General features: G+C 43.4%; 1 protein-coding gene across 11 annotated transcripts in view; it reads right to left on the bottom strand.

Moving 5' to 3' along the window:
• Positions 1 to 12: 12 nt before the first annotated feature.
• The window catches only part of PPARA (peroxisome proliferator activated receptor alpha), a 71,099-nt gene continuing 53,995 nt past the window's right edge, over positions 13 to 17,116 (bottom strand). For all 11 annotated transcript variants that reach the window (XM_036865680.1, XM_036865673.1, XM_036865678.1 and 8 more), the window contains exons 4-8: positions 12,730 to 12,890; positions 11,196 to 11,334; positions 10,071 to 10,273; positions 3,964 to 4,411; positions 13 to 1,278 (exon numbers count right to left, since the gene is read on the bottom strand). In XM_036865680.1, coding sequence (XP_036721575.1) covers positions 1,031 to 1,278; positions 3,964 to 4,411; positions 10,071 to 10,273; positions 11,196 to 11,334; positions 12,730 to 12,890 — 1,199 coding nt within the window. In that variant the 3' untranslated portion in view covers positions 13 to 1,030. The remainder of the gene's footprint in view (positions 1,279 to 3,963; positions 4,412 to 10,070; positions 10,274 to 11,195; positions 11,335 to 12,729; positions 12,891 to 17,116) is intronic.

Genomic DNA, 17,116 nt, shown 5'->3' with positions numbered 1-17,116 from the left:
CCGCCCTGTTCATTCTCCAGATGAGACCCCTGCCCCCAGGCCACACTATAAAGTCACCTGTGCCTCGTCTTCTCCACTCCAGGGAGCAGCTACCACCAGCAAGAGTTATAAAAATTAAGCCGCATGTTTAAAAAAGCAACACAGAAAAAGACCAAGGAGCTGCCTTGACAGAGGGGGCCCAGAGCAAGATTTACAAATAACTTGTCACTTTGCCCCTGGAGACGTGACCCTGGCCCCCAAACAGCCTGAGTCAGTTGGTTCAGATTTGATAGGAAATGGAGGTGAGAGGAATGGGAAGCTGACATGCTTCAGAGTCTGTCTTGTTCCTGTTGACCACAGACACTAGCCTTAAACAGGCGGAGGATCGAGTCCAGAGGGCCCGTGAGACGTGGCTTTCCGGGATCTACACAAACCTGGGAATAGGCTTTTTCACATATTAGTTACACCACAAAAACAGCGAACTGAAACAAAACAATCGCTGCATTTTGATAGCTTATCGAATCATTCTTTGACATTCTAAATCCTACGATTCAAAAACAGCATGTTGTCTTTCTTCAAATTCAGGAAACTTTTAAAATACCTAACCTTTGGAGACATCTAGGTTTACAGGATTATAAAAATTACAAAGTGCTGATTAGTTTTCAAAATTATAAAGGAGCACAACAGTCAAAAGGTGGTGAAAAGGGAAGACAGACCACGTATTTTGAGGTTAATTCACCAGTAAATTCCTAATGTGACAAAAATCTGCATTGATTCACATCGGGTGCATTAAATCAGACCACTGAACACCATTCTGCTTAATTTTCCAAGTCCTGACTAATAGCTGTTTATCACTCGCATTTCTTGAAGCAGTGGTTAAAAAAGGAAAGAAACATGGAACAGGATTCCGGTTACCTAGAGCTTATACTTTCCTTCGTCCCAGGTTCAAATGGTGACACTTGTGCAAAGTTGCGTTGCTCCCATCTCTCACTTGTAGTGCTGTCGCCTTTAAAAACGCTTGAAAAGTTTTTTTGTGTGCGTTTCCAAGAAATCAGTACATATCCCTGTAAATTTCCTGCAGCAGCGGGTGCAGGGCGGCGTCGGACTCTGTCTTCTTGATCACCTGCACCAGTTGCGCATGCTCCGTGACCAGCTGCCGCAGATCTGCCATCTTTTGCAGGAGTTTTGGGAAGAGAAAGACGTCGTCGGGATGGTTGCTCTGTAAGTGAAGTTTGAGCACGTGCACGATACCCTCCTGCATTTTTTCAATGTGTCCCACATTTAGAAGGCCGGGCCGATCTATCCTCAAAAGAAAGGAGAGATGTTTGAGTGCAATTACCAGCATGCTAATACCTAATAACTGTTTTTCAGTTTGAGAAAACTTTTTTTTTTTTTTTTTTTTGGCGACGCCACTCAGCATGTGGGATCTTAGTTCCCCGACCAGGGATCAAACCCACGTCCCCTGCAGTGGAAGAGCGGAGTCCTAATCACTGGACTGCCAGGGAATTCCCGAGAAACCAAACATTCTGATTGGACACGGCCTTTTTTTTTACCAAAAGCTCAGCTGCCTTTAGATGCTGTCAACTTACCTAGAAGATAGAACTAGATTTTTCCCAAGTCGCTGGGCCTGATAGGGGCAGACAGGACAAATACTCATTCCTAAATATTTCTACGACCTTAAAATGACTAGCTACCTTACAGGGTGGCCGCTTCATTTAGGATTTATCTGATTACCACCTGTCAGGGGAAAACCTGTACGTAGAGGAGTAACTATACACACAAACTGCTTCTGCATAATATGGAAAATGAAATTCTTCTTCCTGTGTCTTCTTAGATGCTCGGTTTCAACAATATTTAAGGAGTGTGATTATGTTTGACTTCGGTTTTGTGGTATAAAGCACCGTTACAGGTACCTTCCAATATAAATCAGCTGAAAAGAAGGTGGAGCCAGAAATGAATCGGAGGATGGATACGGGAGGATGCTGAGGTGACCCAGAGAGGGGAGGTCTGAGGCTTGGTGCAGGAAGGGTGATGTGGACACCAGGTGACCTCCCCGGGGCGCCTCGGACACAGACACCAGGCTTCCTGGGACAGCTCAGATCCATGCATCCTGCGCTTGGTCCAGAAAATCAGCCCCCACCATCCATATTCAGTAGGCAGTGCTCTCTTTAGAGTCCCACGCATTACTAGGATTTTCAAAAGTGTTGCTCATGATGTGGATTTTTCACTGTTTTTTTTTTTTTTTTGGTTATAAAATAATTACTAAGTTTTTAAAGAGAGAGATTTAAAAAAATAGTAAGTGAACCCCCCTCATAATTTTAACCCCATCATACAGATTTCATGTATATCTCACCAGACATTTTTCTGATCTATGATTAAAATGTCTTTTATAAAACTGTCATACTACTTATAAATAGCTGTGCATTGCTCTCCCCACAACACGACATCTTGAGCGTGCACAGGACGGTGACAGATTACATTCTGTGCTTTTTGCCAGAGCACAGGACTTCCTCCACCTGTGCCCAGCTGGATGGTCAGAAGGACAGACCTCGTGGAGCTGGGCCACCCTCACCCAGCTCCACGTCCAGAGTCCGGGCAACTGTGGCCAGCCTCAATTCCGCGAGTGAGGAACTCGGGGACAGTACACCTTCAGGCAGCTTGAGGAGGCAGTGGCCCCTTCGGTCTCCTCTAAGGGTGGGTAGGGTCAGCCGAGTTTACAGTAGAGGGTTGACCTTCTTAGACCCAGGACAGGGCTATTTAAAGGAACGTGACACCGAGCCAAAAACCTGGGGACTGCAGAGCCAGCTCCCCCGTACAGAGGCCTAGATCCTCCTTCACTGGGATCCATTTCCTTTGGCAAAGCACACTTTGCAGTCACTGACAGTTAGCTACTGATATTTTTCATTATGAAATAGCATAAATATACCAATAGAGACAGCAACTGTACTAACATCTGTATGACTTTATAGGATACTGTCTGTAATATGGATATAATATGATAATAACATAATTATAACACTGTCGTCCCTTGGTATCCGTGGGGGATTTGTTGCAGGACCCCTCGAGATGCCAAAATCCACGGATGCTCAAGTCCCATATATAAAATGGCATATAACCTACGCACCTTCTTCCATACACTTTAAATGATCTCTAGATTACTTGTAATACCTAACACAATGTAAATGCTATGTAAATGGTTGCTGGTGTGTGGTAAATTCAAGTTTTGTTTTTGGAATTTTCTGGAAATGTTTTTTTCTGAATGTTTTCAATCCGTGGTTGGTTGAATCTGCAAATGCAGAACCCACAGATATGGAGGGCCGACTGTATATGATGATATTATACACCATGCATTATAATATTATTACAATTATATCTGATATATAATAGATATTAGATATAATAGATATAATTACATTATAATTATTAATGATACCTAATCTTCCACTATATTCTAAATAAATATATATTCATGTAATTACAGATAGAACATTTATACTTTACAAACGTGTTTATATATAATAACATGAAGTTTGGGATTAACATATACACACTGCTATACATAAAATAGATAATCAACATGGACCTACTGTATAGCACAGGGAACTCTACTCAGTATTCTGTAAAAATGTAAATGGGAAAAGAATCTGAAAAAGAATAGATATATGTATATGTATAGCTGAATCACTTTACTATACATCTGAAACTAACACAACGTTGTAAACCAACTATATACTCCAATATAAAATAAAAATTTTAAAAAATAAAAAATAAAAGCTCTGAAACAAAAAAATAACATATGCTATAGTATGATATGATATTGATATCATTCTCACTGAATTCTGGTCAGTGGCAATGTGGGGCTCGGACACCCTTCTCCCCTACAGTGTTGGCTCCACCCCACTCACGTCGGATTCACCACCGCCAAATTCTCTAGGTAGGAGGCTGTGAGTGCCACAGCACCAGCAGGTGAAATCAGTAGCTTACCTCCACAGCAAATTATAGCAGCCACAAAAAGGGAAATATCACTGTCATCCAGCTCCAGTGCATTAAACTTCATTGCAAAATCGAACTTGGGCTCCATGATATCACAAAATGGTTTTCTTAGGCTTTTTAGGAATTCACGAGTTATAAAACCATTTCCATATGCTACCAGCATCCCGTCTTTATTCATCACAGAAGACAGCATTGCAAATATGGCCTCGTAAACTCCATATTTCAGCAAAGTGACTTGGTCGTTCAAGTCCAAGTTTGCGAACCCCGGGATGGACTTGGCGAATTCTGTGAGCTCCGTGACCGTCTCCACAGACGTACACTGGCAACAGTGGAAGATGCGGACCTCTGCCTCCTTGTTCTGGATGCCGTTGGCCACCAGCTTGGCCACGAGAGTCTTCTCGGCCATACACAACGTCTCCATGTCGTGTATGACAAAAGGCTGAAAAGAAAAACAACGGAATAAGTCGGGTAGTTGGTGACAAGCTGTCTTCTTAATTATCAAGAAACTGGGGCTTCCCTGGTGGCGCAGTGGTTGAGAGTCTGCCTGCCAATGCAGGGGACATGGGTTCGAGCCCTGGTCTGGGAAGATCCCACATGCCGCGGAGCAACTAAGCCCATGCGCCACAACTACTGAGCCTGCACGTCTGGAGCCTGTGCTCCGCAACAAGAGAGGCCGCGATAGTGAGAGGCCCGCGCACCGCGATGAAGAGTGGCCCCCGCTCGCCGCAACTAGAGAAAGCCCTCGCACAGAAACGAAGACCCAACACAGCCAAAAATAAATAAATTTAAAAAAACAAAACAAACAAAAAAACCCTCAGAGCTTCAGCTCTGGGCGGCGAAAGAAAAAAAAAAAAAAAAAAAGAAACTGATGAGTAGCTGCAGTACTCCAGTCACCTGTCGAGAATCAAATCATGTACAAAAAGTCCTCATCCTTAAACAACCTCAAAACTAGTTGGGGACAAGACGACATTTAAGAGAGGACAATATAAATCAGTAAGATAATAATCATCGTCGCCTAAAACTGGTGGGGATTTCATTGCTAAGAAAGTGAAGTTCTGGGAATTCCCTGCTGGTCCAGTGGTTAGGACTCCGTGCTTCCACTGTAGGGGGCACAGTTTCGATCCCTGGTCGGGGAACTAAGATCCCGTATGCCGTGCAGCATGGCCAAAGAAAAAAAGTGAAGTACTGATTTTGGCAATAAAGCTAACGAGAAAGAGAATATTAGCAAAGCACTTCAAATATTTTATAATATTCTCTGAATTCCCAAATACTATTGCAACAGCCAGTAATTACAATAATTCTTTTTTTAAAAAATTAATTAATTAATTAATTTATTTATTTTTGGCTGTGTTGGGTCTTCATTTCTGTGCAAGGGCTTTCTCCAGTTGCGGCAAGTGGGGGCCACTCTTCATCGCGGTGCGCGGGCCTCTCACTGCCGCAGCCTCTCTTGTTGTGGAGCACAGGCTCCAGACGTGCAGGCTCAGTAGTTGTGGCTCACAGGCTCAGCTGCTCCGCGGCATGTGGGATCTTCCCAGACCAGGGCTCAAACCTGTGTCCCCTGCATTGGCAGGCAGACTCCTAACCACTGCGCCACCAGAGAAGCCCCTACAATAATTCTTAATTTTTCCATTTTATGAACTTTGGAGATAATCATCATTATCCAACACTGACTGTTGAATGAATAAATTTGGCATGTAAATAAATACAAGTCAGAAAGTTGGCATTTGTGTGGAAGTAAACAAACAAGCACTGTTAAACCCTTGCTCTTGGGGGATAAACCGGAAAGCCTTGAAGGACCCTCGTTTCCCGGTACAGGAGACTGAAATCTTCCCACCACTGCTCCATGTTCTGAGACAAATACCAAATCCCCATGGCAGCTCCCTAAATGTGGCCTTACCACTTGCATCTAAACCCACCGTTCCTGCCACTTTATAAAGATCTAGCAGAGGAAAGAAGAGATGGTTGGCCATGTTATTTGAAGCCAACATGCTCAGAAGCGATGATGTATCTGGTGGGGCTTAGAAGAATGGGCACAGATACCGCTGCTGGCCAAAATTTATGCCAGCTCTGTGTGCAGAGCAGAAGAAATGGCAGTCTCTGAGGGATCTCTCTGATTCATAATGTGTTCTACAGACCAATAATGAAGTGGGCTGAGGCATTATTTTCAATCCCCACTGGATAAACACTGAGTGTATAAGAAGCCCAGTGATTTTAAGAATCACTCTGCCTGTGGGCAAAACACATCACTGACAGTGCCTCTGTGCCCACGGCACGACGTGTGTCCTATTTCTGGGCTCACAAGAGCATCAGGAGGAATCACAGCACAAAGCCATCTTCTGGGTACCTGCTGGGTATACCGGGCACAGAGGTGGATGTGTTGGGATAATGTGATGCATTGCCTACGAAATGTTTAAACAGAATTAGAATTTGCAAGATAGTGTTGGACAAAAAAAAGATCTGATTTCACATCTGAGGAAAGGGAATATCTTTAAAATTATCTGTGAATGACTGAAAACATTCTGAATACAGAACTCAAAGCCCAATTTCTAACAATCTCAAGTTTGATGAAGGAAGACTAAAACTCTCTCTCTCCAAAGACTTTAAAAGCAGGCCAGGACTTCCCGGTGGCGCAGTGGTTAAGAATCCACCTGCCAATGCAGGGGACACGGGTTCAAGCCCTGGTCTAGGAAGATCCCACATGCTGCAGAACAACTAAGCCCATGTGCCACAACTGCTGAGCCTGCACTCTAGAGCCCACGAGCCACAACTACTGAAGCCTGCGCACCTAGAGCCCGTGCTCCTCAACAAGAGAAGCCACTGCAATGAGAAGCCCGCGCACCGCAACGAAGAGTAGCCCCTGCTCGCCGCAACTAGAGAAAGCCCGTGCGCAGCAACAAGACCCAACACAGCCAAAAATAAATAAATAAATAAATAAATAAATTAATTAATTAAAAGCAGGCCAGATTTACCACTGTTTTGAGAAAGTTTGGGGGCAGTTCTGCTTCACAGGAAGTTGGAGCTCAGATTTAAAGTATTAACGTTTATAGGATGGACCAGAAAAATGTTTTTAAAGGATAGATGGCAGTACTCCCTCAATTCCAGAAAATATTATAAGGCCACCTTGACTTTATTCAAATCACTGGCTTTTCAAAAGTACATTCAGCAGAAATAAAGGTGTTACATAAAAAAAAAAAAAAAAAAAAAGAATCCTGTTGTCAAAAAAAACCCTCGAGAAACACTGAGTTAAATTAAGTTAGAGCCTACCAGAGTCTTTAACATGAGTGTACACCGTGGATCTTTAAGAATGGGATTAGCATAAACAGTGGTTCCCAGTGTTTGATTGCAGAACGCTTATTATTATTATTATACTGTTGTTGTTATTTGGTAGGACATCTCTTGGACTAGCACAGACTGGCTGTATAATTTGCAGGGCCCAGTGCAAAATGACAATGTGGGGTCCCTTATTCGAAAGTGCTTACGAATTTCAAGACAGCAGCAGAGCATTAAACATCAGCACAAGGCCCTCTAAGCAGGGGCGTTGTGAAACTGGACACACGCCCAGGACGCTGGCCCTGAACTATTTTTATGTGTAACATTCTCTCATAAACAGAGACTTCAATGGTAATAAATATTTCATTTCAGTTTTATAAAATTATCGCCTGGATTTTAAAAGGCAGGCCTCATTAACAGGCAAAATTAGAAATGATCTGAATTCAAAACAAGTGCTAACATTTAAAAAATCATGTCTATTACAGCCAAAGAGATATTATAGAGTAACACCCTTGAAAGTTTGCCAGACTTTATTGAGAAACATTCTTGATTAGACTATTTTAAAAATCCAGAAGCTTATATTTAACTTTGGAATATTCTTTTTATCCTCAAGCTTGAACATGAATATATCTGATGTCACGGGTGGTCATTTCAAATCAATGAAGCACGTTGTAAAGCTTTTAAACAGCACAAGGCAGAAAGCTGCCCACTTTCCCCCCATATCACTCCACGCCAGGACCAGAAGTCTCCCCTAACTGATATATATTTCCCTCGCTCACACCTGACACTGTTCTATGTGTGTTAATGATGTTATTTATAAGAATTCATCTCCAAAACACATTGAAACAGCATTTTCTATGAAAAAGTTTGGCAGCGCCACCTTTTTGGAGAAATTTAATTGTGACTTATTGGTAGAATTGCTTTGGATGAAATGATCTAATAAGCTCTTGGGTAGGTTTTACTACACACTTCTAGATACAGTATAAAACAGTATGTTTTTCAATCTACTGACAAGCTATAGGTATAATATTTCAATATAGCACAGCAGGCCAAACCCCATGGTGTGGTGTGAGGGGGCTGCCATTCCAGGATGCCGCCCCTCCCGGCAGCTCTGTCTCTGACCCAGCACAGATGGAGCAGAGACTGTGGCCCCAAGCTGGAGGCCCCAAGCTCTGGGGCGCTCTGGGCTGGGCGGGGAGGGAGGAGGAGGGCTGTGCTTCGACACAGAGAGGAAATGGGGTGGGAAGTGAACCCAGCTTGGAGCAAACAGTGCCGTCAAAGGCAGTGGCTGGCCCTGGACACTCCCTTTCAAACTGGTACCCGCGATGCTCTGGTTTGGAGGCGGACAGAAGCAAGCAGTCGACTCTCAGCAGTACCGCGAATTCTGTTTTTCCTATCCAGTGAAGCCCAGTGCTGGACTACTGGTTTATCATTTATTTCCTTAAGACCAAAAGACAGATCCCTCTCCCAGAGTAACTGTGTGATGGTCCTCAGCTGTCCAGGTTTCAACATGGCTGTGGGTGATGGGCTCCTTCTTAGAGCACGTGGATCTCAGTGGGGTGTGAGAAGGATACTCCATGGAAATCAAGTTAATATTAAACAAGAGTGTTTGGTTCTGAGTAAAGATGACTTTTAAGTTTGCTTTGCATTCTGAAAACCCAAGGGAGATGTAGAAGAACTCAGCAAGATCTAAAAGGATTCCAAGAGATCAAGAATTTGGGTTGCTTTAATTTGGGGCTATACGAATCATTTCCAGGATAGAAATTCAAAGGTAAAAGATTGCTTTGCTTTCACCCTTGTGATCTGGAAAGGGTTAGGGTGGAGTTTCTGCGAGCCTCTGGGGCCGCCCAGCATAGGTGTGGCTTTGCCGATTTAACAAGAGTTTGCTTGAACCCTCCCTCCTAAAGTACCTCAGCCTATTTAATTGGAGAATTCACCGAAGAATGAAAAGACTCAGTAAAAAAGAGGTTTGGTTTGTTCATGAAAGTAAGTAGCTTGTGAGATGCTTTATTTTCCTGTGACTAAAAATTCCAGCTTGTAATTCCCAATAAAGATGGCTTCAAGCTACTCATTAGTACAAATCAAACCTGTTCCACCACTCTCATAGGAGAAAGGCAAAACATCTTAATTCGCCAACCTTGGGCCATGCCCCTCTTTGAAGGTAGCTCTGAGATTAGGTCTGTAATGGAGACAAAGGCTTAGCTAACTGTGGGGTGGGGAGAGGGTGGCATCAGGCAGGGGAGGCGAAGTGTAGGCGTCCACAAGGGGCAATCTTAGTTGCTACCGAGAAGGTCCAGAACCGTCCAAAAAGACAATAAAGTTTCTGTAAACAAAGGACCCTTTCTAAGCCCCAAGATGTCATTTCCTTCTCATTGGAGAAAAAGAAGATGGGCAGGGGGTACGAAGGGGAAGGTCGGAGAGGAGAGAGCAGTTTTAGGGGAAAGGATGCAAGAGCACACTTTGAGTGGGAAGTGAATAGTTTCATTTTCTGGCATTAAAATAGGGATAAAAAAATCACTTAAGAAGCAACCTTAGAATCTGGTAAACTATTAACCAGACTTTTTGAGTGCATTAATTACATAGTCATTATAAGAACTTGGTTGCTAGGAGCTTTGAGGTGGATCAAATGGGACGGGAGTTGCTGTTGGGCTACGTTTTATAGTCTCTGAAGGAAATGTTTCCATTGCATTGTCTCTCATTTGCGTTGGGGATAAATATGACTTTCTCAACATTTAGGACGTATTTCCTCAATCCTCCTCCTCGACTCTAGCTGACGTGTTGCCAAAGGAGTGCTTCAGACTATAATAAACAGCAGCAAAGCCACCTACCGGATTGTTGCTGGCCTTTCCTGCGAGGATGACCCGGGCCTTGACCTTGTTCATGTTGAAGTTCTTCAAGTAGGCCTCGTAAATCCTCTTGGCGAGAGATTTGAGATCTGCGGTTTCGGAATTTTCTAGGTCGTGTTCACATGTAAGGATTTCTGCTTTCAATTTTGCTTTTTCAGATCTTGGCATTCGTCCGAAACGAATTGCTGGGGGTCGGAGGGGAGAAACGGAATAACGGAAAACACAGAGAAATGAACAACAAAACATGGAACAAGGACTAACAGCTGGACGAAAGGGTCACACCACGGGTTAAACTATGAGCAAACATTCATGGGTACGTTAAAATCCACTTCTCGGCACTATACAGCTTTCTCCCTTGGAGAGATGAAAATAAAACTCAAACTCCATATATCCTGGACTTTTAAAAAAGCTTAAAATCAAAGGTAGCACCATGACTCACTTTATCAGTAGGATGGGCTTAAGGTCACTTCATGTCGTTAGGTACATAATTGATCCTTTCGGTTAAGGAGATGAAAGTGAGCCTTAGAAGGAGTTAACATAATACTGTTTTCTTTTTCCAGAAGGTAGACATGCAACCCTTATGAACACATTATTTTAAATTCACTTTCCTATAGTAATTGGCAAGTTCTAAAATAAGAGTATGGGGACTTCCCTGGTGGTCCAGTGGTTAGGACTCCGAGCTTCCACTGCAGGGGACCCAGGTTCAATCCCTGGTCGGGGAACTAAGATCCTGAAAGCCGAGCAGCACGGCCAAAAAAAAAAAAAATAAGAGTAGGATTGAAGATAATTAAATTCATAATATGGTAAAATGTTTGAAATGGCACATGCTTCATACATATGATATGAACATTAAGACATCCCAGTGGTTTCCAAGGGGTTTCAAAATCTTATATCAAAGTTGTACCATTTGAAGTTTCTAACAGTATTTCCAAGGGTTCTACTGGATCTCTGCTATTTGAGGCTTATTTTTCTTAGGCTATCATGTTACAAAATGACCCGAGTATTAAATGCTGCAGCACATTCATTCAAAATACAGTCTGTTCCGACCCGATCAGGGGGGTAAACTGAGGCATGGGTGGGGAAAATGCGATAGACAACCTTACCTACCATTATGGGACATCCCAACTGAAAGGCACTTGTGAAAACGACAATACTGGCACTTATTCCGATTCTTTTTCTGAATCTTGCAACTACGGTCACATGTGTCATATGCCAGCTTTAGCCGAATAGTTCTCCGAAAGAAACCCTGAGGATTGATATACAGTTTATTAAAGAATATGGATCACTGAGGAATCAGTGTCATTCCTTTATTCACGTTTCCTGTTGCTCATTTATTGTCTTTTTTTAAATGAACGAAATGTAGAGAAACAGTTCATCTAGAAAGTCTGATGTAATTGGGGCAAATTGAAAATTTGAAATTTCATTACATGTAAAATGAAAAACAATAAAATGAGGCCAAAGTCAAAGTAATTTCAACACATCCTCACCTGGCTTGGGAAGACACAATTACAGTCTCCTGAAGAGTGACTCTGCCTTGCTAAGATTTATACAAATGTGACTTTCTCTTCTCAGAGGACAGATCCATATTTGTGACTAAAAAGTTCTAGGAATTTTTGTAAGAGAATATTAACTCTCTAAAGGACAAAGATTATATAATAAAAGGAAGCCAGCTGGTTGTAAATAATTTTCTTGCTTTATAAAAGTATCTTAGGGACTTCCCTGGCGGTCCAGTGGTTAGGACTTAGCGCTTCCACTGCAGGGGGCACGGGTTCCATCCCTGGTGGGGGAACTAAGATCACATGTGCCACATGGTAAGGCGCAACCAAAACAAAACAAAACCAAAACCAAAACACAAACAAACAAAAATATCTTAAACTTTACTTTAGCAAAGAATCAACTTTACTATTTAGCTCATAAAAAAACAAAAGTAAACAAAGGTGACTAATCATCGCCCTGCAGAAAAGGCCACTTTGCAAGTAGTTTTTTTCAAGGTATGTGGTTGGCAAATTGTGAAAGGTTTATATTTTCACTGGGCTCTTTCCTCTTTGCTTTCCGGTCATCCTTCCATAGTTCCGCTGGAGGACATGGCCTGACCCCCTGCATTGCGGGCCCTGGGTCACCTATGGTTAGAGGTCCAGCTGAGCTGGCACAAGAATAAGGATACACACAAGGGTGCTCGTGGTTCGGGTGGACAGGCCCCCGACATGCAGGAAGGGACTGCTGGGGGATCCCGAGAAGCTGGGGAGGACACAGCCGTGGGTCTGGTCGTCGCCCAGCATGTGCTGCAGGATCCTGACATCTGTGATGGTCGTGAGAACCACTGCCCTCCGTGACCTTCGGATGAGGGTGGAGAGAGAAAGTGGGCAAAAGCTCTCTGACCTCGCATCCAAATGAAGGGAGCATCTTTCATGTGGTTTATTTTCTGTTAAAGAAGACACTCTCTACGTCATTTACAAAGAACAGCCCAGCAATATGCCATAGACTCTCCAAAGAGGGAAAGGAATGTGTTACGTGGGTCAGTTTCTGATCTACAACTTGAGCAGACCTTTCTTGGTTGTGACAAACATTTGTGTATAAAATAAAAGGAACCACACGTAGTCCCCGAAAGGCCACCTTTCTCCCCATCCAGGGTCCACGGTACCTTGCAGCCTTCACATGCGTGAACTCCGTAATGGTAGCCTGAGGCTTTGTCCCCACAGATTCTACACTCGATGTTCAGTGCTACGCTGGACGATTCCTCGGTGCTGCCAGGAACCACAGGGTAAGAGACAGACGAGGGACTCGAGGCTGGTGAGAGGGTGTCTAGGAACACAAGGGGAAGATTTACGAATGTTCACAGCCTCGCCATCCGATGTCGAAACCAGCTTTCTGAGGATCTGAGTTCACGGGTGAGGCATTGAGCGGGGAGGCATCAGCCGCTGGGCAGGGCTCCCAGGCTGCATCCGCCCTGGCCTGGCCCTTGCACGCCCTCTGTGCTCCCACAGCGACCACGTCGCCGGCATCCCCGCAGCTCCCACCCAAGGGGCTCCCCAACTAAGAAACAACTTCACTTTTTAATCCATAAAAAACAAAACAAAATGGACTAAACCATGGCCCTGCAGAAAAGGCCACTTTGCAAGTAGCCTTATTCACACAAATGGTTACAGCAGCTTTATTCCTTTTTTTGGTGGGGGGTGTATACTATTTTATTAACATTTAAATGTCACCAACAATGAGCTCAAGTATATGCTTGCCACATGTTCAGATTTTTTTTTTTTAATAAATGTATTTATTTATTTTTGGCTGTGTTGGGTCTTCGTTGCTGCGCGTGGGCTTTCTCTAGTTGCGGCGAGCGGGGCCTACTCTTTGTTGCGGTGTGCGGGCTTCTCATTGCGGTGGCTTCTCTTGTTGTGGAGCACGGGCTCTAGGCACATGGGCTTTGGTAGTTGCAGCACACGGGCTCAGTAGTTGTGGCACACGGGCTTAGTTGCTCCTGCGACATGCTCAGATTTTTGACACAAAGATAAAACGGACAGACAGCTTTAAGGGTGCAATGTATTTAACACTGCACAATATAGTCAACAATTAGACAATCTAGGGGGTGGTATAATTATACACTACAAGTATAGTGACAAACCCTGGAATTGGAGGAAAACCCGCCATTCAGGACTTAGCAGAGGTCCTTGCAGCAGCTTTATTATTCTTAGTTTGCCAAAAATCGACATGTCCTACACAGAACTCATTGCTTTCTTTGCGTCCTCCCTTCCAGCCCTTTTGTAATTGTTAACTCAGTAAATGGCATCAGAATACAGAATAAAAATCCATGTGGGCAACACAAAAGCACAATCCATGAAAGAAAAAAAAAGAAGCTGGACTTTCTTGAAATTAAAAACTTCTGCTCTGCAAATGACACTGTTAAGAAAATGAAAAGAGAAGCCACCAACTGGAAGAAGCTATTTGCAAAGCACGCGTCTGATGTAGACTTTTATCCAAAATATGCAAAGAAGTCTTACAACTCAACAGTCATACAATAAAAAACTCAATTAAAAAATGAGCAAAAGATCTGAATAGATATCTGGCTGAAGAAGATAGCAAGTAAGCACATGAAAAGATGCTTCCCGTCACTGGTCACTAGGAAACTGTGAATTAAAACAAGGAGACAGGGACTTCCCTGGTGGCGCAGAGATTAAGAATCCGCCTGCCAATGCAGGGAACACAGGTTCAAGCCCTGGTCCGGGAAGATCCCACATGCCGCAGAGCAACTAAGCCCGTGCGCCACAACTACTGAGCCTGCGCTCTAGAGCCCGTGAGCCACAACTACTGGGTCCACATGCCTAGAGCCTGTGCTCTGCGACAAGAGAAGCCACCACAATGAGAAGCCCGCGCACCGCAATGAAGAGGAGCCCCCGCTCGCTGCAACTAGAGAAAGCCTGCACGCAGCAATGAAGGCCCAACGCAGCCAAAAATAAATAATAAATAAATAAATTTTTAAAAATAAAAATAAATAAATAAAAAAATGAGACATCACTACACATCTATTAGAATGGCTAAAATCCAAAAAACTGACAACACCAAATGCTGATAAGGATATGGAGAGCAACAGAAACTCTCATTTACTGCTGGTGGGAATGCAGAATGGTGCAGCCACTTTGGAAGACAGTTTGGCAGTTCCTTATGAAGCAAAACAGTCTTAAAGGAATTACACTCCTAGTTATTTACACAAGTGATTTGAAAATGTATGTCCACACAAAAACCTACACATGAATGTTTTTAGCAGCTTTATTCTTTTTTAAAGAATTTTATCGAAGTATAGTTGATTTACAATGTTGTGTTTAATTTCTGCTGTACAGAAAAGTGACTCAGTTATATGTGTATATATATATATATATTCTTTTTCATTATGGTTTATCACAGGATATTGAATATAGTTCCCCATGCTATACAGCAGGACCTTGTTCTTTATCCATTCTATATATAATAGTTTGCATCTGCTAATCCCAAACTCCCAAACCTTACCTCCCCCATCCCACAAGTCTGTTCTCTATGTCTGTGAGTCTGTTTCTGTTTCATAGATATGTTCATTTGTGTCGTATTTTAGATTTTACATATGAGTGATATCATATGATACTTGTCTTTCTCTGACTTACATCACTTAGTATGATAATCTCTAGGTCCATCTATGTTGCTGCAAATGGCATTATTTCATTCTTTTTAATGACTGAGTAATATTCCATTGTATATATATATACCATGTCTTCTTTATCCATTCCTTTGTCAATGGAAATTTAGGTTGGTTCCATGTCTTGGCTACTGTAAATAGTGCTTTGGCAGCTTTATTCTTTTTTTTGGCTGTGGCATGTGGCCTGTGAGATCTTAGTTCCCCGACCGGGGATTGAACCCGGGTCCTCGGCAGTGAAAGTGCAGAGTCCTAACCACTGGACCGCTGGGGGAATTCCCCAGCGGCATCATTCTTAATTGCCAAAAATCAGAAGCAACCAAGATGCTTCAATAGGTGAGGCCAATCCCCAAAGGCTACAAACTATATGATTCTTAATAGCTGACATTTGTGGAAAGGCAGAAATAGAGCAGTGGTAAAAAAAAAAATCAGCGGTTGGAGTAGGGGTCGGGGAGGCAGGGTTGAGTAGGTGAAGCCCAGTGGCTTTTTAGACGTGGTGAAACTATTCACATGAAAATGTAATGGTGACTACAGGACACAATGCACTTGTCAAAATCCACAGAATTTTACAGTACAGAGTGAACTTTAAACGTGTGCAAATGAACAAAAAAAACTGAGGAGGTCCAGAGATTCCAGGATGGCACACAGAATGTGATGATACAATCTATATCACAAATGTAAGAAACATTTGTAGGAAACCTCGCTGAAGATAATCGTGTAAGTGACCTTGGAAACGAATGGAGTCTGTGAGGCCAAAGGCCAAAGAACTGCACCTGGCACTGTCCTCAGCCGATAAAGTTGTTTTCCACAGGGCTTTGGGTGAGCAGTTCTGATGCCACCGCACTGGAAATGAACAACTAATTGTGCATTTAATGATGGTGCCTGAATGGATGGCTGGACGGTGGGCCAGGTCTCTCACTGTTGGAGTGTGAGCTCATCGATAAAGCGAGAGGAGGAGGCTAAAGTGGTCCATGAGGTGGCGGATTAGAGGTGCAGACGTCTGTTTGAACTCACGTTTACCCTGACATTGAGACAGACAGCTATATACAGAAATACAGACGTGTACATACACGCGTTAGTATGTCTCTGGTCTATCAGCTGAGAGAGCCTAAAAGAAAAGATACTCCAGGGAATTCCCCGGCGGTCCAGCAGTTAGGACTCCGCACTTTCACGCCCGAGGGCACGGGTTCAATCCCTGGTCGGGGAACTAAGATTCCGCATGCCGCTTGGTGCGACCAAAAAGAAAAAAAAAAAAAGATACTCCAATAGCAACCTGAAATGCTTAGAGGGAACAGTACCGAGGGCTAAGGGGGTAGTCCCATGACCACCACTCATGGTGGAAAATCTCAGAATCCTTGGGGCACTGGGTAAAATACTCAAAAGGGTTTTTGCCTCTGAACTGGGGCAAAATTACCTCTAGAATCAACACTGCTCTGGTTCCGTCTAACAAAGCTTAACCACAGGACCTGAAAGGATCAACATTTTCCACGTAACTTAACTGCATTTCAGAATAAAACTCAAGAATATTTGTGTAAATACAAAATTCTCCATCATCAACAAAGTTCCCAATGCGTAGTATCTAATAACAAATTGTAAACCATGCAGAGAAGCAGGAAAGCATGACCCACTGCACTGCTATCTACACAAGAGAAGTGAAAGCGCTGCCCACAGAGAGAGAGGTGTGCACATGTGCGTGTGTGCTGCGGGATTGTCCCCTTGATCATTACGTAGCGTCCTTCCTTGTCTCTTGTAAAAGTCTTTGTTTTAAAGTCTATTTGGGGGCTTCTCTGGTGGCACAGTGGTTGGGAGTCTGCCTGCCAATGCAGGGGACACGGGTTCGAGCCCTGGTCCGGGAAGATCCCACATGCCGCGG

Source organism: Balaenoptera musculus, chromosome 10 (genome assembly GCF_009873245.2).
Source record: "Balaenoptera musculus isolate JJ_BM4_2016_0621 chromosome 10, mBalMus1.pri.v3, whole genome shotgun sequence".
NCBI classification, from domain to species: domain Eukaryota; kingdom Metazoa; phylum Chordata; class Mammalia; order Artiodactyla; family Balaenopteridae; genus Balaenoptera; species Balaenoptera musculus.
The sequence above is the reverse complement of the archived record's forward strand: the minus strand, read 5'-3'. Positions and strand labels throughout refer to the sequence as shown.